This window comes from Moschus berezovskii, chromosome 8 (assembly GCF_049115385.1).
Source record: "Moschus berezovskii isolate FMDL1 chromosome 8, NW_MosBer_1.0, whole genome shotgun sequence".
Lineage (NCBI taxonomy): Eukaryota > Metazoa > Chordata > Mammalia > Artiodactyla > Moschidae > Moschus > Moschus berezovskii.
Genome location: NC_142467.1, coordinates 106094696 through 106122495, shown reverse-complemented (window position 1 = coordinate 106122495; position 27800 = coordinate 106094696). Strand labels below are relative to the sequence as shown.

The 27800-nt window shown below is 48.0% G+C and overlaps 1 protein-coding gene across 7 annotated transcripts; it reads left to right on the top strand.

Annotated features, from left to right (window-relative positions):
* Nucleotides 1-76: 76 nt before the first annotated feature.
* HAUS8 (HAUS augmin like complex subunit 8) lies at nucleotides 77-26748 on the top strand. 7 transcript variants are annotated; one of them, XM_055430617.2, is made up of 12 exons: nucleotides 119-233; nucleotides 4345-4471; nucleotides 5019-5080; nucleotides 8185-8240; nucleotides 12160-12241; nucleotides 15011-15103; nucleotides 16016-16107; nucleotides 16727-16792; nucleotides 16898-17056; nucleotides 18788-18929; nucleotides 24861-25002; nucleotides 26299-26744. In XM_055430617.2, the coding sequence occupies exons 2-12, from the start codon at nucleotides 4443-4445 to the stop codon at nucleotides 26483-26485; spliced, it is 1110 nt and encodes a 369-aa protein (XP_055286592.2). In that variant the 5' UTR covers nucleotides 119-233; nucleotides 4345-4442; the 3' UTR covers nucleotides 26486-26744. The 7 variants fall into 7 exon arrangements, with proteins under 7 accessions (XP_088695274.1, XP_055286591.2, XP_055286592.2 ...); XM_055430619.2 differs by lacking the exon at nucleotides 4345-4471 and adding an exon at nucleotides 5913-6058 and having other exon boundaries at nucleotides 212-233; nucleotides 26299-26748; XM_088839148.1 differs by lacking the exon at nucleotides 4345-4471 and having other exon boundaries at nucleotides 77-233; nucleotides 24861-25030; nucleotides 26299-26483.
* Nucleotides 26749-27800: the final 1052 nt, after the last annotated feature.

Below are 27800 nucleotides of genomic sequence, written 5' to 3'. Positions count from 1 at the left end.
CCCTCGCTTCCGACTTCTTGCCCGTGCCCCCGCCCCCCGCCGCTAGTGGGCGAAACCAAGTGTGAGGGGAGGCCAGAGAGACTCGCGCGCAGGAGGCTACCGCTCCACTCACGGTCACCCCTCTTGCGGCGTCGCGATATGGCCTGGTCCGGGGGGGCGGGGGGTTCGCCTTGAGAGGCCGGCCTTTGAGTTGAAGGCGGGAAAATGGCGGATACCTCGGGGCGGGGCGCCCGGTAAGTTGTGGCGCTGCGGGCCTGGATTTGTGGGTGTCAGCTGGAGGGCTGTAGTCGAGGGCTGGGGACAGAGGGGCCGCAGATCTGGGGAGGTAAATGTCCTCGGGGTGAGTTCGAATCTGAGCCCCTCCGAGAACCACGGAGACGCGCGGTTCTGGGAGGTGGGACGCGGCCTTGTGCATGCTGGAGAGCGTGGGCGCAGGACCCGAGGGCGAGTTCGAGTCCCTGGGCAGAAGTTTCCATCCGGGGAGTTCTGCGGCGGGTGACTTAACCTCTCTCTGTCTCGCTTTCCTCCCTGGACAAACCTGGCTGATGACGACGCCGCCTAGCGTGAGGTTTAAAAGCGTTCGGAGCAGTGCCTCGCCACTCGGTGTGATCCGTAGTTCTTCCAGTTATCTTTTTTGTAGTGGACAGCTATTGAACCGCTGAAATATCTCCTTTCATCGACATTTTTTTTTTAGTCCTATGTTCCTAATTTACAAATGAGATGATGGAAGCTTAGGGAGGAAAGATCATTTGCCTAGGCTCACACAGCAAGAGACAGATGTAGAATACTTATCCCTTGCCAGGTGTGATTCCGGGTGTCAAATTAAAAAATAGTCACAACCTGAAAGTTGAGAGTTGTGTTTTATTCAGCGGAAATTTTTAGGACTTAAGCCTGGGAGGCAGCATCTCAAGTAACCGTGAGAAAATTTCTCGGAAAGGACAGGGAGGAGTCAGATTAGATGAAAATTTGTGTTGAGGCAGTCTGAGCTTGGGTTGGAAAAGAATTTCCAGACAGCATTTCAGAAGGGAGTGAGTTTATTAAGAGCAAAGAGCAGAGATAATGAAGGCGCTGCAAATGCAGCGAGTGGATTGACAGGTTTCATGGATTAATAGCCAAGTTTTATAGCCTCAAGACCAAGAAAACTCCTGCTGGAAGGTTGGCGTTAGGTGATTGGTTAGGGCACCTTAGGGTGAGTCCAGCTGTGGGCATTTTTGCGTAAATCAGGGTCTGGAAGCCTGCTGGTGATGATCATGGCGGGTGGGCTTTTAGCAATGGTTACAAAGGGGCTCAGTTAATTTCAGAGGCGACCTTGGTTCTGGGCTTTGTGTCTGTGGCCTTGGTGCAAGGCCTCCAACCTGTGGCCTGGGGGAAGGCCTAAACAGTTGGTAACAAAGGGCAGATAGCCTGAACGTCCAGAGATTATTGTGAGTTAAAGAAAACCAGGTGTTTCAAATTAAGGAATCTAGCGCTTTTGTGTGTAGGGAAAGATGCAACATCCTGGGCTCACTGGAATCATTCGTTTCATATTAATCGCAACCATCTAGGGCCAGTATCCCGCACTGAGTTCTTCAGGGCCCCCCATATGGAGTGGCTGTGGCCTAATGGCTGCTGGGCTGCCTAGGTATTTGTCTCCTTCCTGCGTGCCCTGGAGGGCTGGAATCATTGATGACTGGGGCATCCTTGTTGATTGATAAGAAATACTCCATGTCTCACAAGGCTTTGTTTATTCCACCAATGTTTATTGTGCCTGTGCGCATGAAAATTTAGTGGGCCGCCTGAAATCACTTGTGTTTATTCCACAGCCCCGTGTCCTAACTGTGAGATTGACATTAGCCTCTCTGCAGTTCGGGGGAAGCACTTGAGGCTGGCACAGGTGTAGTGCCACCCTTTCCCCAACGCTCCAGGTGCCTGCAGGTTTGGCCCGAGTCCCTTTGCTTTGTCTCCAGAGCCCTGGCGCAGACCCCAGCGGGAATCCGTGTGTGTGTCTCTAAGTCTCTTCAGTCATGTCCGACTCTTTGAGGCTCTGTGGACTGTAGCCTGCCAGGCTCCTCTGTCCATGGGATTCTCCAGGCAAGAATACTGGAGCGGGTTGCCGTGCCCTCCTCCAGGGGATCTTCCCAACCCAGGGATTGAGCCCTCGTCTCTTTTATCTCCTGCATTGACACGCAGGTTCTTTACCACTGGCACCACCTGAGTAGCCCAGTGGGAATCTTTCCTCTGTCCCTTTCCAGCTCTGAGACTCCCTAGGGGTGACCTGTATAAATTCCAGGTCCTTGTTTGGAAAACAGAGAAAGCAGGCCAACAGTTAGGTATCTGTGGGGTTGGGAACATTCATGAAGGAGCAGAGCAGCTGATGTCCAGCCAGCATTTGTTAAGTTGCCTCTCCTCACTGTGGCTTGGAGGTACCCCCAGCCCTGGCCTGGGTCTCACCTTGGGTCAGAACCCAGAACATGGAAGGTGGCTACACTGAACTGAACAAGGGGCCCAGCACCGCTGTCACCAGTGGAGCCTGTCTTGTGACATCAGGAGGATTGACAGTGGCCAGACCCCTGCCTGGCGTCCCGCTGTAGTGGTCTCTGCCATACATCAAATCAAGTCAAATCAGTCATAATTACATATATATATGTGTGTGTGTAATTATGACTGATATATATATATATATATATATCTCTTGAGCACTCTGCTTTCTGTCTCTGTGGATTAGCCTGTTCTGGATATTTCCTATCAATGGAATTATGCAATACATGACGTTAAGTGCCTGGCTTCTTTGACTCAGGACAACATTTTTGAGATTTATTTGTTTCAACACGTATCAGTACTTCATTCCTTTTTAGGGTTGAAGAATATTCGGGGTTCATTTTTTATTTAAAATTTTGTCTTGGGGTATAGCCAGTTAATAGTGTTGTGGTAGTTACAGGTGAACGGTGAAGGGACTAGCCATACACAAACATGTATTCATTTTCCCCCTAACTCCCATCAGGGTTTGTAATTTTTTGACAGTTTTGCAGCAGACTTGCCTCCCATGCTGCCAATCACTCATTCACCACATCAGGGGTCCCCCAACCTTGGTAATGCTGGCATCTGGAGCAGGGTCATCTCTGTGATGGGCGCCATCCTGTGCATTGCAGGGTGTTGAGCACTGGTCTCCCCCACTAGGCCGATAGCAGTCCCCTCTGTTGTGACCATCATGGGTGTTCAGTTCAGTCTCTCAGTCGTGTCCGACTACTCTTTGCGACCCCATGAATCGCAGCATGCCAGGCCTCCCTGTCCATCACCAACTCCCGGAGTTCACCCAAACTCATGTGCATTGAGTCGGTGATGCCATCCAGCCATCTCATCCTCTGTCATCCCCTTCTCCTGCCCCCAATCCCTCCCAGCATCAGAGTCTTTTCCAGTGAGTCAACTCTTCGCTTGAGGTGGCCAAAGTATTGGAGTTTCAGCCTCAACATCAGTGCTTCCAATGAACACCCAGGACTGATCTCCTTTAGGATGGACTGGTTGGATCTCCTTGCAGTCCAGGGGACTCGCAAGAGTCTTCTCCAGCACCACAATTCAAAAGCATCAATTCTTCGGTGCTCAGCCTTCTTCACAGTCCAACTCTCACATCCATACATGACCACTGGAAAAACCATAGCCTTGACTAGATGGACCTTTGTTGGCAAAGTAATGTCTCTGCTTTTTAATATGCTGTCTAGGTTGGTCATAACTTTCCTTCCAAGGAGTAAGCGTCTTTTAATTTCATGGCTGCAATCAGCATCTGCAGTGATTTTGGAGCCCAAAAAAATAAAGTCTGACACTGTTTCCACTGTTTCCCCATCTATTTCCCAGGAAGTGATGGGACCAGATGCCATGATCTTTGTTTTCTGAATGTTGAGCTTCAAGCCAACCTTTTCACTCTCCTCTTTCACTTTCATCAAGAAGCTCTTTAGTTCCTCTTCACTTTCTGCCATAAGGGTGGTGTCATCTGCATATCTGAGGTTATCGATATTTCTCCCGGCAATCACGGGTGTTCAGACACTGCCGAATGTCTCGTAGGAGTCAGAATTGCCCTCCAGCGAACACTCCTGAGTTATTCGTCTGACAAATATTTATCAAGTACCTCCTGCCCTCCTGGCTCTTGGGACTCAGTGTTTTACCATCCTTCACCCCCTCCTCAAATTCAGTCTTCTCCTAAGCCATAGGGCTCTTATTGTTTAGTTGCTAAGTTTTGTCTGACTCTTTTGTGACTCCAGGCCTCCCATCCATGAGATTTTCCCAGGCAAGAATACTGGAGTGGGTTGCCATTTCCTCCTCCAGAGGGTCTTCCTGACTTGGCGATCAATCCCACATTTCCTCCATTGGCAGGTGGATTCTTTACTCCTGAGACACTGGAGCTTATTGAGTCCAGTTTCCACATCATTCTCTGTGCCCTCTCCTCAAGGGCTCCTGTGTCCTTGACCGTGATGGTCCGTCTGGGAATGTCCTTCCTCATGTATGTGAGTTACCGGTGCTTGTCACTCGCCCCCCAAGCCCCACCCCTTTACCTGTCTTGGGCGTTCTCTCTTCACACTTGCCTGATAGGAAATTGCTGGTTATCCCTCTCAGAGAAGAAACCTAGACTACTGTTCACCATGTATTCTCAGTGGTATACAGTTGGCACACAAACGCCCAATGAATTAATGAAGTTGAGATCGTTCAGACTCGGCAAAAATGCTCAATCTTGGGCCTTCCCTGGCGGTCCAGCAGTTAAAACTCTGCACTTGCATCGCAGGGGGCTTGGGTTCAATTCCTGACTGGGGGACTGAGACCGCACATGCCACGTGGCACAGCCAACAAAAAAAAAGCTTGCTCTTCTCAGGTGTTTTCCCCAGGTGACAAGGCTGGGACTCAGTATCCCTCGTCCCTTGGAGGTGGCCCCACCTTGCAGAGATGGGCTAGAGGGGTGGGTGCTGGGACACGGCAGTCCCAAGGAAGCCCAGCCCAGAGCTTTTTACCACCCTGCATTAACAAGAGCCCCCCCCCCCATTTCTCTCTTTTAGGAAGCCGCCTGCAGTAGGCCCCAGTACTGCTAGGGGTGCTCGGAGCAAAGGAAGAGCACAAGGTGAGTAGAATTGGAGAATCCAGCTTTTGAAATGGAATCCACTGAAATGGAGTGATTTTTGGACTTCTGTGGAACTTCCAACGCAGTGGGCACTGATGAGGGCACTAAGATCCTATATGTTGCTGGCTCGGCCAGAAAAAAAAAGTGGTTCCCCTGTGCCCCGCCCCCCCAGTAAGTGCTTCTGGGGAAAAAGGGAAAAACAGGTCAGAGCAGGAGAGCTAGGGCTTTCCTTCTTTCTAGTCACACCTTTGGGGACCCTGAGTTTAGTCACCCAGTCCTGCAGCCAAGGGTGCAGCAGGACCTGGTGGGCGTTGTTCAGGGCAGTGGGCCTTTCTGGCCATGGGGATCTTGGGTTGTGCCCAGGACACACCCATGTGTAGAAGTGGGTGAGGAGAGTCTGAGCTGCATTTGTTATAAAACATCAAAGCTTGTTTCTGAATAAGTATGTCAGTCTTTCAGGGGTATCCACGTGTCTGATGTCCACCTGTGTGTCTGGGGTCGCCATCACCAGCCCTCCTTGACTCTTGGCAGTACCCAGTTTGGGTGGTAGACCCAAGGTTCTCCCACATTGCAGCTCTAGTCTCTGTCACGCTGAAGTTATTTTTATGCCCTGCATCAGTGTGGATCTCAGAGAATTTGAAGCAGAATTCTAGTTCCCCAGTGACTGGAGGTTTATGTCACCTGGTCTGTAACATCTGTCCTATTTACACATGGTCTAGTTCTTGGACACAAATTATATCCTTTCTTGTAACATTGCTTCTTTGGAAAACCCACCGCTGTTGAGAACAAGCAGGTGCATTCTGTTTTCCAGCAACTTGAAACTGCTTTTCAGTTGTGCAGGGAACCCAGAATCTCCTTCCTAGATGAATCAACTCCTTTGCTGATGGTATTAGACCCAGTGCATTATGGTCTCCTGCACCTGGAAATCGGGGTGTCCTTCGCCCCAGTCCCTTGCTGGACCCTGGCAGCAGATCCCAGGTATGGCGTGATTACCCTGGACCCTGCCTGTTCTGACCTGGACCCTTGGTGCCTCCTGCCTGACTGTCTGAGTGAGCCCACTCTCCCTGCAGGCACGGCTCTTCCCTGGGGCACACCTGGGGTGACTACCAGCTCTCCCTCCAGCCTGCTAGCTTGAGGAATGGGACAAAGGACCCGCAAGGGGCCTGGAGGCGCTCAGCCTTCAACAGCTCTTGAACCCACAAGACAGCTTGTTGCAGCTGCCGCAGGGCGGCGAGCCTGAGGACACAGTGTGGCAGAGAGGAGGTGCAGCCAGCGTGCCGCCCACTGCAGCTGCTTCAGAGCGAGCACTGAGAACAGCCTGCTGGACTTGGGGCTGGGACCTCTCAGGGGGCTGGCCGGAAGGAATTTCTGCGGTGGCCTCGTGGTTGTGAGGGCCAGACTGGGAAGCGGGGAGGAGAGGAGGAGGAGCCAGCATAGCAAAGGGGAGCAGAGAAGTGGGAGGGGCGGGGGTTGGAGTGGAGAGAGAATGAACAGTGTGGCCCTTGGGGAGGGGAAATGGAGTTATATAGGGCGGGGCTGGGGACTAGGTTTGCCAGGACAGTTGCCTAACTGGGCAAGGGCTGGGCCCCTGCACCCAGAGCTGGGGGTTTGTTTTACCCCCAAGCATGGAAGTCACGTCACATGGGAGAGCCCAGGTTATGGGCCTCAGGTTGGGAGGCAGCTAGATGCCCAGGTGGTAGGGCCTCCTGGGACTGCTTTGTCTTCCCAGTCAAGTAGGGAAAGTGTCACCAGCTGAGTGGAGGGATGACCCGAGGTGGGAGGTGGCGGGCCAGAGCAGAGGACTGGGGGTGAGCACTGGGCGTGGGGCGAGAGGCCCTGGAGGAGGGCGGGGCTGGGTTTCCTCCCTCCGCTTGCAGTGCCCCGGGGTCAGGTGTGGAGGGGCCTGGGCTGGACTTTGGCCGGGGACTGTGGCTGGCTCCAGAAGGGCACTGGCCCTGAGTGAGTCTCGGGGAGCAGTCCTGGACTGGGAGTGGGTTTGGGGGCGTAAGGGCAGCACCATGATTGGGTCATAGGTGGGCTTGGGCGGCAGAAGGGCAGGTGGGGTGGGAGGAGAAGGGAAACAGGTGGCCATCTTTGCCTTTTTTCTTTTTCTGGCCAAGCGGCAGCGTCTGTGGGATCTCAGTTCCCCCAAGCAGGGATTGAGCCCAGAGTCCTGACTACTGCACCGCCAGGGAATTCCCAGGTGGCTCCCTTGGAAGCTCTTTCTTGCTTTCCCTGCCCTGCCCCAAGTCCACTTTCTCTTCTGACCATTGGCACATATTCATGCTCTTCCTTTTTTTAAAAAATAATTTTATTTACCTGTTTAATTTTTGCTGTGCTGGATCTTCGTTGCTGCATGGGCTCTTCTCTGGTTTCAATGAGCGGGGACTACGCTCTAGTTATGGTGCTCAGGCTTGTCACTGCAGTGGATTTTGTTGTTCCAAACACAGGCTATAGGGTGCTGGGGGCTTCAGGAGTTGTGGTTCCCAGGCTCGAGCACACAGGCTCGGTGCACCAGCTTAGCTGCTCCAAGCCATGTGGGATCAGGGGTTGAACCCGGCTTCCTGCATTAGCAGGTGGATTCTTTACCCCTGCGCCACCAGCGAAGCCCCCTTGCTCTTCTTGATGGTAGTTTCTTGGGTCTCTCTGGCTCCACCTCTAGCCCAAGCACTTGTTTGTGTACAGTGTGTGTGTGCGCATGTGTGTGTGCCATCAGTCAGTCGTGTCCAGCTCTTTGTGACCCTTTGGACCAGCCTGCCAGACTCCACTGTCCATGGGATTTCCTAGGCAAGAATGCTGGAGTGGGTAGCCATTCCCTTCTCCAGGGGATCTTCCTGACCCAGGGATCAAATCCACGACTCCTGCGCCTCCTGCATTGGCAGGCGGATTCTTTACAGCTGAATCACCTGGGAAGCCCTTATATACAGGAGGTATCTCATATGTGTTCTTGCATACAATCGATGTCTCATACATGCTCAAGGCTGAGCAGCAAGGGCTGATAGTGCCCAGCTTTCGAGGTGGGGTGTGGGCATCCTGGGTACCTGGTGGATTCTTGACACTCCATGCCGTAGTTTTATTATAAACCAACTGTTTGTCCCTTTCAGGTGGAAGAATAGTCGAGTCGCGGTACTTGCAGTATGAAAAGAAAGCTGCCAGAAAGGTAACATTTGAAACAGTTCGGAACTTGGAATTCTGAGACAAGTTGCACCAGCCAGACACAGCCTGGTCCTAAAGGAAACATTTCAGGTGTTTGGCCCAGTTTGCCTTTGAGACTGTCACACCCTTTGCGCCAAGGCTTGCATCTCTGTTGTGGGTGGCTGATCACTTTGAGAATCCCTTTTGCAAAGCCATGAGCTCTAGTGAATCATAAAGTTATTCCTGTCTCTCAACATAGTAATTCCTTTCTGGATCCTGTCCTGAAGCAGTTCCTTCTAATGCCTGGCACACAGTTCTCTGGCCTTGGCTGGTGTCATAAAAAATACCTGTAGGGTGTGAGAGAAAGACTCAGGAAAAGTGACTTCCCTGAATCGCCCAGTGTTACAGGAAGGGCTTAGTGACTTACCTTCTAGCCACACCACGAGAATGATGAAACCATTGAAAATGACAGCAGAAAACATTTAACAGTTTGAGAACCTGCTTTGTGTGATGTTTAATGAAAAGTCGTAAGATTACCCAGTGACATTTTGTTTCCGTGTGTATGGACCGCCAGTGTGTGCAAAGTTTGTGTTATCCCATTTTCCAAATCTTTGTTTATGATTTAGAAAAAATCATAAGATTTGGTAAAGTTTAGTTAAACAGTTGTTTCTACTGCCTTTCTTTTATTCTGGTAGGGTGAATGGCAGGTTCTTTCCTAATTAACGTGATTTAAGACCTGGCTTGAAGGAAAAGGATACCTTTGTGCCAACTGATATGCTTCTTGGAGTGATTTTTTTCTTTTTTATGGACTTAATTTTTTTAGAGCATTTTGAGTTTCAAAGCAAAACAGTGGAAAGTACAGAGATTTCCCAAACATCACCCCGCTCCACCCCCTCACATGCCTATCCTCCGTGCTGTCAACATGTCACACTAGAGTGGTGTGTTTACAGCCGATGCACCTAAATGACATATCTGGAGCCAGAGTCCGTGGTTTACGTTATTGAAGTAATTTTCAACAAAGGCTAACAGTCCACACTTCATAATTTTAAAATTCCCTGGACAGCTTGGTTACAGCACCCCCATGTGTCTACATGCTTATGTAGTATTTTAGATTTTTAAGAGCTTCTCCATTTTCTTCTTTTTCATCTTTTAAATTAAGGTGTAGTTTCCATAAAGGAAGCATCACTCTTTTCAGCGTGAGTGAGTTTTGACAAGTACATCCAGTCACAGACCCACCAAGTCAAGATGGAGAAATCTGTCACCCCTGAGACCCCTTGTGCTCTGTTGGAACTGGCCCTTCCCCATCCCAGGCAACCACGATTTGTTTTCTGTCCCTGTAGCTTGGCTTTTCCAGAAGATCTTTTAAAAGGTGCCACCCAGGATGCAGTCTCTTGCAGGCTGGCTACTTTCACATAAAGGTCCCCCTGCCTGCCACTGCACAGTTAGTGCTGGTTCCTTTGCTGGCTGATTAATATTCCACTGTACGGATGGACCACAGTTTGCTCAGCGATTCCCTGGCAGAGGACATTGGGTTTTTTCCCGTTTTTGGCAGTTATGAATAAAGCCACCTTAAACATTGCTGTTCAGGATTCTGCATGGATGTGTTTGCATTTCCCCCAAGAGGGGAATTATAAGGGAGTTGTCTGTTTGACTTTGTAAGAAACTGCCCGACTTACCCAGAGAGGCTGCAGCCACAGAGGAGAGCCATTCCCATAAGATGACACCATCCTAGTGGGTATGAAGGGGCATCTCACTGTGGTTTTAAATTGCATCTTCATAACAACTGATGATACGGAGCATCCTTTCATGTACTTATTGACCATTCCTATGTCTTTGGTGATGTGTCAATTCAAATCTTTTACCCATTTAAAAAAATTAGGTGTTTTTTCCTCATCCTTGAGTTGTGAGAGCTTTTTCTATGTCCTCGATGTCAGCCCTTTGTGGTGATTTGCAAATATTTTTTTTCCAGCGTGTGACTTAGCTTTCTGTTCTCTTAAGTGTCTTGTGAACAGCAGAAGTTCTCACTTTTGATGAAGTTTATCAATTTCTGCTTTTATGGAATGTGCTTTTGGTGTCTTATCTAAGAAACCTTTGCCTCAGCCAAGATCACAGACATTTTCTGCTGTGTTTTCTCCAGTGAGTTTTATAGTTTTAGGTTTTATGTTTAGGTCTGGGGTCCATTTTGAATTAATTTTTGTATCTGCAGTGATGATGGAATTCAGGTTCATTTTGAAGTAAAAGACGTCCTCATATTCCAGCGCCATTTGTTGAAATGACTCTCCTTTCCTCATGGTATTGTCTCATCACCTCTCTTGCAAAGCAGTTGACTACACGTGTACATCGTTTCTAGACTGTTCTTTCCCACTGTCTGTGTGTCTGTCCTTTGGCCATTTATACCCCGCCCAGATTACATAGTTTTGTAGTAAGTCTTAAAGTTGGGTCCTGTGAATTCTCCCACTCTGTTCTTTTCCAAAACTGGTACTTCTAGTTCCTTTGCCTTTCTGTACAAATTTCAGACTTATATTGCCATTTCCTACCAAAACTTCTGGAATTTTAATTAATTGAATCTGTGCATCAGTTTAGGGAGAATAAGATCCTAAAAACACCCAAGTCTTTCAATTCATGAACATGGTATTCCTCTCCATTTATTTGTTTTTGTTAGATTTCTTTTATCAGTATTTTGTAATTCTCAGCATATAGATCTTCTTCATGTTTGGTTAGGTTTATACCTAAGTATTTGGTGGTTTTTAATGCTATTATATAAGATACTGTCTTTTTTTTCTTTGTTTCTTTCTGTGATGAGATTTTATTAATTTTTTAATTAAGAAATAATTCACGTATAACATTATATTGGTTTTAGGTGTCCAGCATACTGGGGGGCTTCCTAGGTGGCTTAGTGGTAAAAGAATCCACTGGCAATGCAGGAAGCCCAGACTTGATCCCTGGGTTCAGGAAGATCCCCTGGAGGAGGAGATGGCAACCCATTCAGTATTCATACCTGGATAATCCCATGGACAGAGGAGCCTGGTGGGCTACACAAAGTTGTTCATTGCTAGAAGTATCTTTTTATAGTGGCCCTGTATTCTGCAAACTTGCTAAACTTACTTTCTAGTTTTAGCAGTGTTTCTAAACCTCTTTTGGGATTTTCTATGTGAAGTATCCTGTCTGCAAGAAGGGAGTTTTCTTTTTTTCTTTTGCAACTTGCTTGCCTTTTATTTATTATTCTCAGACCTCTCTTGGGAGGCTGAATAGGAGTGGTGTCTGTACATCAAAATATTTTCACTCTTTACAAGGTTTTCTTTTTGCTTTTATATTACTATGACAGCTTGCCAGCTCCAAGTGTTGCTTGCTTTTTTATAATTTTTGAAGAGTAAGACCTGTACAGAAGCTTTGTTTTTTTTTGACTACTGAATTAATATGTTCTCTCTGTAAAACTGGGCAATACTGAAAAGTATATAGAAAATCAGTCATCTGTAATCTACCATGTCAGATATCACCGCCAGCATATTTTTGATAGTTTCCTATGTTCAATGGATATGAGGGTATCCTTTTTGAAAAAAATAACATTTATCCTCTATGTGCAGGCATGCATGGTAAGTTGCTTCACTCATGTCCGACTCTTTGTGCCCCCATGGACTGTAGCCTGCCTGGCTCCTCTGCCCATGGGATCCTCCAGGCAAGAATATTGGAATGGGTTGCCATACCCTCCTCCAGGCGATCTTCCCAACCCAGGGAATGAACCACATCTCTTATGTCTCCTGAATTGGCAGGCGGGTTCTTTACCACTAGCACTGCCTGGGAAGTCCTCATCCTGTACATATGCAATTAAATGTCAGAACTCCTTGAGTCTATCCCCTTGCCTCCAAGTAAGAGCAGATGCAGCCTTTGCAGATGGCAGGAAGGAAGGTATCTTGTCCCCTGAAGGTCATATATTCCCCTAACAGGCTCCTGCAACAGATGCGTTAAAGGCCGGTGGGACGATGCCTGAAGGTGGAACAAAATCCAGTCAGCTCCAAAAGAGCAAAGGTGGGTAAAGATGCGGGGAGGGTGTGAAAGAGCTCCGAGGCGCAGAGGGTGATGAGCATGGTGGAGAATTTTGTTTCTAAGTATGCTGGGTTAAAACTCCCTTTCCTTCATGGGAAGCATGAAGGAGAGGAACTAGGCAGAGAGTTTCAGTGTAAAGACTGATTTGGGATGTGTGAGGAGCCGAAGGGGATGGCAGAGGAATGAGGGGGCCGGTCTCTTCCTTCCTGTGTGGCCCCAGAGAAGAGCCACATTGCCATCATGGTGCTCACTTGTGGCACCAGTTCCTTGCTCATGTGACCGTTTCCCCACCAGAGCTCTCAGAGCAGGACTTTCAGAGAGGGTATGAGGCCACATCCTCCTGCCTGTCACTATCTTGGGTTGGATCGTCTTCTAAAAGCTTTCACCAGAGCGATACGAAAAACTTTCACAGTTTCTGACTGTAGACGTGTCATGTGTTGGTTATTTAAAAAATGGGTAGCGGGGACTTCCTTAGCAGTCCAGTGGTTAAGACTGAGCTTCCAGTGTGGGACGGGGGTGGTGGGGTGGGGCACGAGTTCAGTCACTGGTCGGGGAACTAAGATCCCACATGCCGTGTGACCAAAGAAAAGGGGGAATGTAGCCCAAGAGGGAGAAGCTCACCCATGGCCTACCATTCAGAGGGTCATTATTGGTGTATTTGCTGTTCAGCCCTAGTCAGTGTGCTCATTCTAGAAGTTGGGGAAGGCTCCTCCCCAAAGTAGCACACCATCCAACTCCTCCTGTGCCTGCCTCACCAGTGGTAGTGGGCAGTCTTCTCTGGTAGAAGAGCAATTCACAAAAAGCATAACTTTCTTGGCCCACAAACCCTCATTCAAAATGGCAATAACTTGAGTCCCATAGGAGAAAACTAAATATGTTCTTTTACGACTTAGATTTCCTGCTTTATTGTTTAGATTAAGGATCAGCAAAACTTTTCTGAGCCAGTGGTAAATATTTTAGACTTTGCAGTCTAGACAGCCTCTGTCACCAAACAGTTAACTCTGCTTTTTGCAGCATCAAAACAGCCACAGACCATGTGTACACAAATGGGCATGTCTGTGTCCTAATAAAACTTTATTAACAAACACAGGAAGTGGGCTGGATTTGGCCTGCAGGCTGCAACTTGCTGATTCTATTCTAGCTGTTTGTTAGAAATTATTCTGTTCCTTGACCCAGGCATGACTGAGAAGTGGGCACACGGAGCTGGAGCCGGCCTTTTAGTCTTTTCTCATGCAGATGGGTTGAGGGCCGGTGTGAACCTGGGAAAGCTGGCATGGTCAGAGGGGTCAAAAACTGGGCCTGCCACATTTACAACTCAGGGTTCTCAGCTGGGGTTATTGAGGGGGGTGGTATGGGATGCTGGTGGGTGGAGACCAGGGATTGACACCCTCAGCACAGGATGGCCCCACAAAAAAGAATGATCTGCCCCTCCATGTCAGTAGTGCCAAGACAGCATTATAATTTAAACATAGCCATGACAATTTAGAAAGACTGCTTGAGTTCCATTGTATGGCTTGATAGGAAATTATTTTTCTTAATGGAAATGCTATACATGTAGATGACAGAACATTCAACCAGTGGAAACAGAAAAAGTCACCATCTCTTACCTTTAGTTCCCATTCCTCACCTAGGAGGCAACCAGCTGCTCTTGATAGATTTTTGTTTATCTAATGAGCGTTTTTTAAAAATTTGAACACAAAAGGTACCACCATCTATACTTTTTGTCACTTTACTCGTTTCCTCAACTGCGTAGTTCTTCATTGAAGAGTTTTCTGTTTACTTGCTAACATGACTGTATTTTACATACTATTTGCTCATTCTGCGGCCTTCTGGAAACCTTGTTTAATTGAAACCTGCAGTTCACCAGGTGCCCATTTTAGACAGTACAAGGTGTAATTTCACATTTTTAAATAGAGGCTAAAAAATGAAGCTACAAGAGAGAGAAAAAGAGCAGAGGGCAGAACATGTATATTGCATGCTATTAAACTCTTGGCCTTCTCTGGTGACTCAGATGGTAAAGAATCTGCCTGCAGTGCGAGAGACCAAGGTTCGATCCCTGGGTTGGAAAGGTCCCCTAGGAGAAGGGAATGGCTCCCCACTCCAGTGTTGTTGTCTGGAGAATTCTCTGAGCAAAGCATCTTGTTTGTTTATTTATACGTTTATTTTGTTTTTATTTATTTTTGACCACACCACACAGCTTTCAGGATCTTGGTTCTGCAACCAGGGGTCAAGCCAGGGCCCTAGCAGTGAGAGCGTGGATTCCTCGCCACTGGACTGCCAGGGAATTCCCTGTTTTTATGTTTTTTGAAGGATAATTGATTTACAGTGTTGTATTTCAGTTGTCAGCTTTAGTTATACATATACATTTATGTCTATTCTTTTTCCGATTCTTTTCCCTTAAAGGTCTTTACAAACTATTGAGTGTAGTTCTCTGTGCTATAGAGTAGGTCCTAGGTCTATTTCTGTTTTGTATGTTCGTATGTACACAGCATCTTTTATTTAAACTAAGCAGAAAGGCTTATTTGTGTCTTGTGGTCGTAAAGAATGCCTCTCTTTTCTAGTTCTACTTTAAAATATATTCAGGTTGGTGGGTGGGAATTTCCAAAGGTTTTTTCAGCCTTCTCTACTGCTTCTTTGCAAGAAACTGAGTTTTTGGAAGCAGGTGGTATTATAGAGAAAAGTTTCCTGCTTCCAGGCTTCCACATCTTGCTAACTGTGCTGACTCCTGGGAATTCTCCTTGGGTCCCATAGATGGCAGTGGAGTTGACAAAGGCAACCTGCAGTCTACCTTGCTGGAAGGGCATGACACTGCCCTGTCTGACCTGGATCTCTCAGCCATTCATGGTAAGTCATTCACTGTCCCTGTCCATTCCCCTGCTGGGGGTTGCAGTGCATCCCTAAGGGCTTCCAAAATCTGCTCTTCTCACCTTAGAAACACTTTTTTTTTTTTTAAAGTATAGTTGATTTACAATGTTGTGTAAGTTTCAGATATATAACACAGTGATTCATATATATATATATATATAAAGGTCACGTAGATTATTTTTCAGATTCTTTTTCCTTATATGTTATTATAAAATACTGAGTATAGTTCCCTTACTGTACAGGAGGTCCTTATTGGGTATCTATTTTATGTGTTAATTCCAACCTCCTAATTTATCACCCCCACCTTTCCTCTTTGGTAACCATAAGCTTGTTTTCTATATCAGTGGGTTTGTTTGCATTTTGTGTATAAGTTCTTTTTTTTTTTTTTGATTCCACATTAAGTGATATCATATGATGTTTGTCTTTCTCTGTCTTGACTTCATTTAGTATGATAATCTCTAGGTCCATCCATGTTGCTGCAAATAGAACTATTTCATTCTCTTTATGGCCGAATAATATTCCATTGTAGATATATACTAGTGTTAGTCACTTAGTCATGTTTGACTCTTTGCGACCCCATGGACTATAGCCCGCCAAGCTCCTCCATCCGTGAGATTTTCCAAGCAAGAAATTTGGAGTGGGTTGCCATTTCCTTCTCCAGGGGATCTTTCCAACCCAGGAATTACACCTAGGTTTCCTGCATTGCGAGCAGACTCTTCAGCATCTGAGCAGCTAGGAAAGCCCCAGATATATACTACATCTTCTTTATTCATTCATCTGTCAGTGGACATCTAGTTGCTTCCATGTCTTGGCTCTTGTAAATAGAGCTGCAGTGAGCATTGGGTGGCCTGTGTCTTTTCACTTTATGGATAACACTTTTCTTCATCTTAGATAAAAGTGTGGTCCGAAAAACTCCACAATTAAAAAAAAAGTCAAAGAAAGCTGAGTTGTCATCATCTTCTGCCACGAGTGAGAAGAGCCCAGTAAGTGTCTGAAACAAGAGGGAAGCCGCTGCTGCAGGTTGACTAAATTTGTTTCAACTCCTGCCTTATGCCAGGTGCTCCTCGATGCCTTGCTCCAAGAGCGAACAAGTCAGCTGTGCCTTTTAGGACAAAACCCACAACATTCTTAGAGGATTTAAAGAGTTTCATCTTCCCAAGTATACACCTATGGGAGGAGATACAAATTCAGGGTCATGTGAAAAAGGAGATTGGGGTCTGGTTTTCTGGCGCCACACTAGGGTGGTCTACAGGCCAGGTCCTGACCATGGCAGGGAGGGTGGCTGGGCTGTGGTCTCGCCCGCAGGGGAGCCCCAAGTCCTGGTTCTGGTGAGTCACCGGGTTGGTGGGTGCCTTCCAGCTGGCAGTAGACCACTCACCAGCCAGAAAGGGACCAAAGAGCACCCTCGTCCTTTCACAGAGGCCCCAAAAGACTAAGTGAGAAGACAGAGACCGCTTGGTGATACACAGTCAAGAAGTGGCAAATTACTAGTTTGAAGATAATGCATATGGGTTAGGGTTCTGCCCCTTCTCTCTCAGGGGGAGAGAACTGGATTTACACCAGTTCTTGGGGAACCAGGCGTATCTTTTTCTTCTCCTGAAGGATCTGTCACAAGCAATGGAAGTGATGGAGTCCCAGACTCTCCTTCTGACCCTGCTGACTGTGAAGGTGAGGATGGAGCCTCTTTTCATGTGCGTTGCAGATGGAAGGGTGGCCGCTGTCAGACACGGAGGCAAGGTCCCCTCAGCCTGAACTTTGTTTTGCATTTCCCAGATGGAGAATGGCCTGTCTGCATTCGAAGAACAGGCAGAAAAGAACCTAGAAATATTGTGTAAAGAGAAGGAAAAACTGCAGAAAAAGGCTTATGAGTTGAAGCGCAGGCTTCTCCTCTGTCAGAAGAAGAAGGAGCTGGAGGATTTCCTGGATGCACAGGTCAGGGGTGACCACGGCCTCCAAGCCTCATGTCCCAGCAGCATCAATCCTTTGGGGGGGTTGGAGAGAGCCTTTATTGTGAGTGTCCCTCCTCATTTGACTTCAACTCTGTGCTCGGCTTTTGACAGCACTGTATTTCTGTGTGGCAGTTTATCAGAGGACGTGGCGGTAATGTCAGAACCAGCCTGCAAACGGGCCTGTCTCTTTAACACACACGGGCCCTGGGAGACTTCTCCAGTGGTCCACTGGTTAACACTCCACCTTCCAGTGCATGGGGCACGCATCCCACCCCTGGTTGGGAAACTAAGGTCCCACATGCCGTGGGGTGTGGCCAAAAAAAGAAAAGTGAGACACCGTCTGGCCGGCCCAGGTGGGCCTGGGTGCTGGTGGGAGATCCAGGCTTGGTGCTGAATGGACAGGAATGTCCATGTCAGGGAAGGTCACAGTGAACCCTGGGAACCTAGGAAGGCTCGATCAGGAAATGGGGCTCCTCACCCAGTAAGTGTGTGTCCTGGGGCCACCATAGCAAGGACCACAGATGGGGTGGCAGCTTAAACAACTGATACTTATTCTCACTTCATTCTGGAGACTGTGCATCCGAGATCAAGGTGTCAGCAGGGTGGGTTCCAGCTGAGGGCCATGAGGGAAGGATGTGTCCCGGGCTCCGTCCTTGGCTTGGCAGTGGCCATCTTCTCCCTGTGTCTCATTGTCAGCTGGCCTCCTCCCCATGAGTGCAAATCTCCACATTGCCCCCTTTCACGAGGACACCTGTCATACTGATCAGGGCCCACCTTAACTGGATTACCTCTGTAAAGTCTCCAAGTCAGGCCACGTTCTGAGGTGCCGGGGGTTGGGGTATCACCCAAGGAATTTGTGAGAACAAGTCCAGCCTGTGACACCCAGCACATGCTTGTGAGTGTTCCCTGTGGCCCGGCCCCAAGCTGAAAACGGGTCCCTGTCCTCCTGGACCTCACAGTAGAAGAAAAAGAAAAGATAATCACGCAAAGGAATTCTTACAACCCCCAGACAGCGTGCCCGAGGGAAGAAGGCTTGGTGGGCACGGCCTTGGTGGGTGGAGGCCTGTCACCTCCATGCTCTGAAGCAGGAGGGCCCAGCCTTCCTGGGTCCACCGTGATCCCAGTCGGGGGCTCAGCCCTGGAACATGCTGAAAGGCCGACACGTGTTCCTGGTGAGGAGGCCTGGACCACCTTGCTGCTGGCCGGCTGGGACTAGGGAGAGCCTGCCACACCCTTGGAAGCTTCCCAGGGAGACCTGGGAGGACCAGTGCTGTGTTTTTTTATTAAGGTTTGTCTAATCAAATGTTTTAAATGGTGCTGCCAGTTTCTTAAATGGTGGTGTCCGCATCACTGACTCAATGGACATGAAACTGAGCAAACTCTGGGAGATGGTGGAGGGCAGGGGAGCCTGGCATGCTATAGTCCACGGGGTTGCCAAGAGTCGGACACGACTTAGTGACTGGACAACAATCAGTTTTTTATTTTTATTTTCTTTTGTCCACACTGTGCAGCCCATGGGATCTGAGATTCCCCAACCAGGAGTCGAACCCGCATCCCCCGCACTAGAAGCACTCCAAGTGTGGAGTCTTCACCTCAACCCCCAGGGAAGTCCCAGAACAGTGCTGAGTCTTTAACTCACACGTGCCGCCCGGTGAACTTGCAGGGAGGGGAGAGCAGGGCTTCAGCTCAGAGGCTCTTCCCTCCCTGCCTGCAGATTGAGATGCTGAGCCCCTTGGAGGCTGTGACCAGCCGCTTTCGGGAACAGTACAAGACATTCGCAACAGCCCTGGACACCACACGGCACGAGCTGCCCGTGAAATCAGTCCACCTGGATGGAGACAGGCAGCTCTTCTTAGGTAAGAGCTGGGGTGGCTGCTGGGCAAGGGGCAGGACAAGCCAGTGGGGTGTGTTGGCATCGCCTGTGTCCTGGGTGCCTTTACCCCTCTGTATCATGTCACGGGCCTCCTCGCAAGCAGATGGTGTGTCCCCCGTCAAACGGCAGAGGATGCGGGGGCTGGCAAGGCTGGCAGTTGTTCAGGGTCGGTCCTGAGTCACAGCTGCACGGGGATTGGAACCCAGGTTTGTAGGACGACCTGTCAGTGATCTCCTGCCCTGAAAGGCATGCTGGGAGCCTGCCGTCTCTCAGCCTTGGGCAGATCCAGTAAGGTGCTTTGGCAGCTGGGAAACCACAGGGCCACCACCCCCTACCTTGTCCTGTCTTCTAAGCAGAGTGGAGATGGTACCTTTCCCGTAGGGCGTTCCCATCTAACGCGTCACTTGAAGAAGTTGACAGGTGTGAAGAGTACCTTCCAAGACCCTACGGTTCTCTTTAGAACAAGTCTCTTTCTCAAGCAAGTTTTTAGCTGCCCTAGAGTTTGCCTCCTTCCTTTCTCTCTCACTTCCTGTTTCCCTTCCTTCCTTCCTCATTTAAGTATGATTGAATTACAGTGTTGTGTTAATTTCTGCTGTACAGCAAAGTGATTCAGCTATGCGTGTGTGCTCAGTCTTGTCTGACTCTTCGTGACCCTATGGTCTGTGGCCCACCAGGCTCCTCTGTCCATGGGATTCTCCAGGCAAGAATACTGTAGTGGGTTGCCATTTCTTCCTCCACGGGCTCTTCCTGACCCAGGGATCGAACCCAGGTCTCCTGCTTTGGCAGAGAGGTTCTTTACTGCTGAGCCACCAAGGAAGCCCAGTTTAGCTCTACATATATGTATATATACAATCATTTTTTATGTTCTCTTCCATTATGGTTATGGAGAAGGAAATGGCAACCCACTCCAGTGTTCTTGCCTGGAGAACCCCAGGGACAGAGGGGCCTGGTGGGCTGCCGTCTATGGGGTTGCACAGAGTCAGACACGACTGACAGGACTTGGCAGCCATTCTGGTTAGTGACAGAATACTTCATATACTTCCCCATGCTATACAGCGGGACCATACTGTTTAACCACTCTATATATACTTTGTTTGCATCTACTAATCCCAAACTTCTTACTAGGTGATTATTGCAAAGAAATAAAACAATAGAATGGGAAAGACTAGAGATCTCTTCAAGAAAATTAGAGATACCAAGGAAACATTTCATGCAAAGATGGGCTCAATAAAGGACGGAACTGGTAGGACCTAACAGAAGATATTAAGAAGAGGTGGAAAAAATACACAGAAGAACTATACAGAAAAGGTCTTCATGACTGAGATAACCATGATAGTGTGATCACTTACCTAGAGCCAGACATCCTGGAATACGAAGTCAGGTGGGCCTTAGGAAGCATCACTATGAACAAAGCTAGTGATGGAATTCTAGTTGAGCTATTTCAAATCCTAAAAGATGGTGTTGTAAAAGTGCTGCACTCAAATGCCAGCAAATTTGGAAAACTCAGCAGTGGCCACAGGAATGGAAAAGGTCAGTTTTCATTCCAATCCCAAAGGAGGGCAATGCCAAAGAATGCTCAGACTATAGCACAATTGCACCCATCTCACATACTAGCAAAATAATGCTCAAAATTCTCCAAGCCAGGCTGCAACAGTATGTAAACCGTGAATTTCCAGATGTTCAAGCTGGATTTAGAAGAGACAGAGGAGCCACAGATCAAATTGCCAACATCCGTTTGCTTATCAAAAAAGTAAGAGAGTTCCAGAAAAATATCTACTTCTGCTTTATTGACTATGCAGATCACAACAAATTGGAAAATTCTTCAAGAGATGAGAATACCAAACTACCTGACGTGCCTGCTGAGAAATTTATGTGCAGGTCAAGAAGCAACAGTTAGAATTGGACATGGAACAACAGACTGGTTCCAAGTTGGAAAAAGAGTCCGTCAAGGCTGTATATTGTCATCCTGCTTATTTAACTTATATGCAGAGTATATCATGCGAAATGCCGGGCTGGATGAAGCAGCTGGAATCGTGATTGCGGGAAAAATATCAATTACCTCAGAAAAGCAGATGACACCACCTTTTTGGCAGAACATGAAGAATTACTAAAGAGCCTCTTGATGAAAGTGAAAGAGAGTGAAAAAGTTGGCTTAAAACTCAACATTCCTACCATTATGGCATCCAGTCCCATTATTTCATTGCAAATAGATAGGGAAATAATGGAAACAGTGACAGACTTTATATTTGGGGGGCTCCAAAATATGCAGATGGTAACTGCAGCCATGAAATTAAAAGACCCTTGCTCCTTGGAAGAAAAGCTATGACCAACCTACAGAGCATATGAAAAAGCCAGAGACATTACTTTGCTGACAAAGGCCCATCTAGTTAGAAGTATGGTTTTTCCAGTTGTCATGTATGGTTATGAGAGTTGGACCATAAAGAAAGCTGAGTGCTGAAGAATTGATGCTTTTAAACTGTGGTGTTGCAGAAGACTCTTGAGAGTCCCTTGGACTGCGAGATCAAAACAGTCAATCCTAAAGGAAATCAGTCCTGAATATTCATTGGAAGGACTGATGCTGAAGCTTAAACTCCAATACTTTGGCCACCTATTGAGAAGAACTGACTCATTGTAAAAGACCCTGATGCTGGGAAAGACTGAAGGCAGGAGGAGAAGGGGATGACAGAGAATGAGATGGCTGGATGGCATCACCAACTCAGTGGATGTGAGTTTGAGCAAGCTCCAGGAGTTGGTGATGGACAGGGAAGCCTGGCGTGCTGCAGTCCGTGGGGTCGCAAAGAGTCGGACACGACTGAGCAACTGAACTGGACTGAATCCCGACCTTCACTCCATCTCTCTTCCAACCCACTCCTGCTTGGTAACCGCCAGTCTTTTCTCTGTGCCTGTGAATCTGTTTCTCTTTCGTAGATAAGTTCATCTGTACCGATTTTTTTCACATCCCACACATGGTGGGTAACGTGATATTTGTCTTTGTCTGGCTTACTGCGCGGAGTATGATAGCCTCTGGGTCCGTCCATGTTGCTGCAATGGCATGTTTCATTCTCTTTTATGACTGAGTAGTGTTCCATTGTATATATGTACTGCGTCACCTTTGTTCATTCGTCTGTTGGTGGACATTCAGGTTGCTTCTGTGTCTTGGCTATTGCGAATAGTGCTGCTTTGAAGATCGGAGTGCATGTATCTCTTTGAATTAAAGTTTTGTCTAGACAAATACCAAGGAGTGGAATTGCTGGTTCACATGGCATTCAGTTCAGTTCAGTCGCTCAGTCGTGTCCAACTCTTTGTGACCCCATGAATCACAGCACACCAGGCCTCTCTGTCCATCACCAACTCCTAGAATTCACTCAAACTCATGTCCATCGAGTCGGTGATGCCATCCAGCCATCTCATTCTCTGTCATCCCCTTCTCCTCCCACCCCCAATCCTTCCCAGCATCAAAGTCTTTTCCAGTGAGTCAACTCGTCGCATGAGGTGGCCAAAGTATTGGAGTTTCAGCTTTAGCATCAGTCCTTCCAATGAACACCCAGGATTGATCTCCTTTAGAACGGACTGGTTGGATCTCCTTGCAGTCCAAGGGACTCTCAGGAGTCTTCTCTTGGACCACAGTTCAAAAGCATCAATTCTTCGGCGATCAGCTTTCTTCACAGTCCAACTCTCACATCCATACATGACCACTGGAAAAACCATAGCCTTGACTAGACGGACCTTTGTTGGCAAGGTAATATCTCTGCTTTTTAATATGCTGTCTAGGTTGGTCATAACTTTCCTTCCAAGGAGTAAGCGTCTTTTAATTTCCTGGCTGCAATCAGCATCCGCAGTGATTTTGGAGCCCAAAAAAATAAAGTCTGACACTGTTTCCACTGTTTTCCCATCTATTTCCCATGAAGTGATGGGACCAGATGCCATGATCTTTGTTTTCTGAATGTTGAGCTTCAAGCCAACCTTTTCACTCTCCTCTTTCACTTTCATCAAGAGGCTTTTGAGTTCCTCTTCACTTTCTGCCATAAGGGTGGTGTCATCTGCATATCTGAGGTTATTGATATTTCTCCCGGCAATCTTGATTCCAGCTGTGCTTCTTCCATCCCAGTGTTCCTCATGATGTACTCTGCATATAATTTAAATAAGCAGGGTGACATAGAGTTTGGCATCAGTTCAGTCGCTCAGTTGTGTTCGACTCTTTGCGACCCCATGAATCACAGCACGCCAGGCCTCCCTGTCCATCACCAACTCCCGGAGTTCACTCAAACTCATGTCCATTGAGTCGGTGATGCCATCCAGCCATCTCATTCTATGTCATCCCCGTCTCCTCCCACCCCCAATCCCTCCTAGCATCAGACTCTTCCAGTGAGTCAACTCGTCACATGAAGAGTTTGGCATAAAGTTTGGTAATTTCTAAGCTGAGCTCTCATGAGCCACTTGAATATGTTTGGTTTGAAGCTGATATAAAATCAAGCCTTTTCCAATGTGAAATAGTATATGTATGACATAGGACCTTGAAAAATGAGCCTTGTTGAACCGTCATCCATGTCCAGGTTTCTAATTTTATTTGTAACTCTCGGTCTCCTTGTCTGATAAATTCCTTAAATAGTTGGGAGGAGCTGGGCCTGGGGACTGTTGAGTTTCCTAGGGCTTCTGTAACAAAATAGCACAAATGCGGTGGCTGAAAACAACAGATATGTGTTCCCTCCCAGCTGAGGGGGCCACATTGGGGATGGATGCTTCTGGAGTCTCTGGTGGAGAATGTATCCCCTGCCTCTCTCCTGGCTTCAGTGTCTGGCAGGTGTTGGCTGGTGGAGCATTTCTCTAAACTCTGCCTCTCTCTCTCTCTTTTTTCCCAGCTGTTCCTTTTATCTGTTTTTTATTTAATTGTTTTCTTTCTGGCTGTGCTGGGTCTTCGTGGTTTTCTCTAGTTGTCGAGAGTGGGGGCTGCTCTCGTTGCTGTGTGCAGGCTCCTTTCTGGCTGTAGTTGTGGCGCAGCCTTACTGCCCCGAGGCAACTGGAGATCAGGGATCAAACCCATGTCCCTTGCGATGGCAGGCTGTTTCCTAACCTCTGTACCGCCAGGGAAATCCCCATTGTTACTAAGTTTATTTTGTTTTTATCACAGGGTCACGGCACTGCCTCTGTCTTCACACGACCTTGTTTCTGAGACTCCTTGTCTAAACTCCCCCCTTAAAAGAACACCAGTTGCTGGTTTAGGCCCCTCTCTGATGACCTCGTTCTAACTCAGTTACATCTCTGGAGACCTCATTTCCAGTTAGGTCACGTTCACAGGCACCTGAGATTAAGACCTGAATGTGGCTTTCGGGGAGGTCACAGTTCCATCTCTTGGCAAAGAAGATGTGTGTTTATAAGAACCCTTACAAGGGTCCCCAAGTGTTATAACGTACAGTTGTGATGTGTAGTATTGGGACTTGTACCAGACTCGGAGATGCTGGTTTTGCTAGAGCATGTGGGGGACCCAGCACTGTTGCAGGCGGCTTTCTGCGTGGGGCTGGAGTGGGGAGGGGGTGCAGAAGTGGTGGGACCGGGGACTGGAAAGCATGGGTTTGTTCTTAGTTACTTCTCACCCAGATCTTCTCTGTCTTACACATTCGTTTCTGTAGCGAGGACACCGGTATGCCATTTCAGATGTGTTTCCGTAACTTCCTGATGGCAGACACACCTGACCCACCGTCTCAGACCCCTGTGATCTGAGCAAAGGGGCACAGACGCGGTGCCAGTGCACGAATGTCTTCCTTCACTGCCCTTTCTTCCTTTGAGCCTTTCACGATTCTGGCATCACACGAGAGCATTCCAGCAAAAGGAGAAAAATCTAGTTGGCCACCCAGCTCGTGTGTCCATTGCTTGGGGTGCCTTGAAACCATGGATGACGACCCCTTTTTGCCTCCAGACGAGTTGCAGCGGGAATTGATGACCACACGCCATCTGCTGGGAGATCTTGGCATTGGCAGCTCAGAAGACAATGCGAAGGCATTTGACGTGCTGAGGGAACTCAGGGAGGTGATCCAGAAGAAGGACATGGAACTCCGAAGGTATTGCAGAAAACAGTTTAAGAAAAAGGTAGCACCCCTCCCTGCCACCTCCGCTTCAGGCAGAGACAGGCTGTTGGCAGCTGCCCTGTGGAGGGTGTGCTGTGCTCCAGAGGGTGGGCAGCTCTGATATTTCCAGGGGTCAAGGGTACGAAGGTCCAGCAAGGCAGGGAGAGAGCAAGATTATTGCAACCCAAGAAAACCCCAGTGTGTGTTCTTTTTCTAAGAAATTTTTTGGTTTTGTTGTTGGATGTGGACGGTTTTAAAGTCTTTATTGAATTTGTTACAACATTGCTTCTGTTTGATGTTTTTCGGTTTTTTGGCAGGGAGGCACGTGGAATCTTATCGCCCCAACCAGGGGTTGAATCCACACCCCTTGCACTGGAAGGTGAAGTCTTAACCACTAGATCACCAGGGAAGTTTGTGTTCTTGAGCAGCCAAAATAGAAAGGGGCGATCACTTCCCCTGGGTAACATAGCACATCAGGGACCCTTAGATCGGTCTTCATGTGTTTTTCAGAATAGGGGCTTTGAGAGATCTTGGAACCTCTTATTAATGTCTAAATACATGTAGAAAAGCCACAGGTGGTAACAATGGCTTTCACGAACAGGCACCCTTGTGTAACCAGGGCCCAGGTCCATACAGCCAGTGGCCAATCCCACAAAGCTGCCTGCCTGCCGCCACCCACGGGACTTTTCTAATCATGGGGCTTTCCTCCACCTCTTCCAAAAGAAATGTAGTTTTCTTCTTTATGATGTCAAATGTACTTCCTGAGGTACCTGAAAAGTTTGAAAGGCCCTCATGATAAATACCACCTGCTATGGCATCGCCTTCCCCTGTGTGCCTGGGGCGAAATCAGACACGCCAACGGGTTCTAGGTCCCCAGGGTCGCAGGAGTGAACGGGAAGCGTGCTCATTTGGGAATGGGAATGAGGGTTGCAGGAGTGAACGGGAAGCGCGTTTTCTGCCGGTTGCCCCACCGCTGTTTACGTCGTGTCATCCCTGGGACGGTGCCCCTTTCGCGGCTCTGCCTCCTGCCCTTAGGATGGTTCCTGGCACGGTGTTGGTACTCCTTAAATATTTATCGAGTAAACGACTCTTTTCCTTCATATCTGGCCAGTCCTGTTCTAGGGGTTTTGCTGTTTGAGTTCTGCTCAGACAAATCTTACTCATCCGCGCTTTCCCACGAGCCCAAGGAGGGTCACCCTGAACCTGTCTCCCCCATGTGGCAGCCTCATAGGCGCTTGGGCAAGCTGGTAGGGGTGGTGAAAAGATTTCATCGTCGTCTTGTTGTTACAGGAGCTTCGACCAGGTTCTGGAACTTTCCGCCGAGGCAAGTAAAGAGACAGCCTTAATCAACCAGGAGGTCTGGGAAGAGGCCCAGGGCCCCGAGGCCCTCAGCCGGTGGTATTTTAATCCCAAGGAGGCCACTGGCGGGGAAACTCAGGAAGAGGTCAGGAGCCCCTTGGGCCACGTCGAGCTGTGAATCCACATGCAGAGTGTGTCCCCACCCCAAGCAAGGACATTCCTGCACCCCATGGGGAAGGAAGCGCGTCCTGTGCCCCTTGCTCCGGGGAGCAGGGAGCCTGCAGCGACCCGCCCAGGTTCTTAAAACTTGAGCACTTTATGCACTTAGCCTAGCCGTATAGTTATTTTTGCGTGATAATCTCATTTGATAACAAATAAAACTGTTTTGCAACGGAGCCTTGGCTTTTCTGTAAGGGGCAGAAGAAGGTGCGTGTTGTCCCAGCTTTTTCTGAAAAAGCTGGTCTGAGCCTCAGAACCTCCCAGACATTATTACCAATTGACCGTTGAACAGTGTGGGTTTGAACTGCAGGTCACTTATACATGGATCTTTTTCAGTACTAAATACTACATGATGGTTTAGTTGCTAAGTCTTTTCTGACTCTTTTGTGACCCCATGGACTGTAGCCCACCAGGCTTCTCTGTCCATGGGATTTCCCAGGCAAGAATAGTGGAGTGGGTTGTCATTTCCTCCTCGAGGGGACCTGACCTTCTGAACCCAAGGACTGAACCCACATCTCCTGCATTGCGGATGGATTCTTTACCACTGAGCCACCAGGGACGCTCAAATACTGTGTAGCATGATGCAGTCCTTGGTTGGAAGAATCCACGTTTCAGAACTTGTGGGTACGGAGGAATAAATTCTGTGAAGATTTTTGATTGTGGAGCCTCTAACCCAGTGCTGTTCAAGAGTCAACTGTATTTCACTTTCAAGATGGCTTCATGTCCTTGAGTCACCAGGCAGTTCTGTTGAATAACCAACAGCGGGTTAGGAGTTGGCCCTTAAGTGGAAATCCTCCATGCGGTCCAGAGCCCTCGTGGCCGTGCTGGGGAGACACCTACAGGGTTGTGTAGCTGCCGTCTACACTCCACTCAGGACTGTGGCACAGGGAGTGGGTCCAGCCCGCGCTCTGGCTCCCGTCCACACTGCGTGGGCCTGGGCAGTCTTCCTGGTTCCTGTGGGCCGCACCTCTGTTGACGTCTGTCACTTCTGTCTGCAAGCCTTCTGTGTTAGGACATCAGATAGGGGGAGTGGTCCCCAGTGAGATGTGGGATCCGTCCCCGTGGCACTTATATTTTGTTTATAGTATTCTTAAGTTTTTATCATTGAAAAAATATTTTTATTTATCATTTTTAAAATGATAAAATATCCTGTAATATATATATATTTTTTAAAAATATCATTAAAAAGTTTTATTTATCATTTTTAAAAGTTAAAACTATTTAACTTTTGGCTGTGTGGGCTCTCTTATTGTGGGACACAGGTTTAGTAGTTG

Bases quoted from the DNA above. Each gene is read 5' to 3' on its own strand.
- HAUS8 (XM_055430617.2), top strand. From the start codon at position 4,443: ATGGTCCGTCTGGGAATGTCCTTCCTCAT. The intron at 8,241-12,159 runs GTAACATTTGAA...TTCCCCTAACAG, and splicing joins AAAAGAAAGCTGCCAGAAAG to GCTCCTGCAACAGATGCGTT. The intron at 16,793-16,897 runs GTGAGGATGGAG...TGCATTTCCCAG, and splicing joins TGACCCTGCTGACTGTGAAG to ATGGAGAATGGCCTGTCTGC.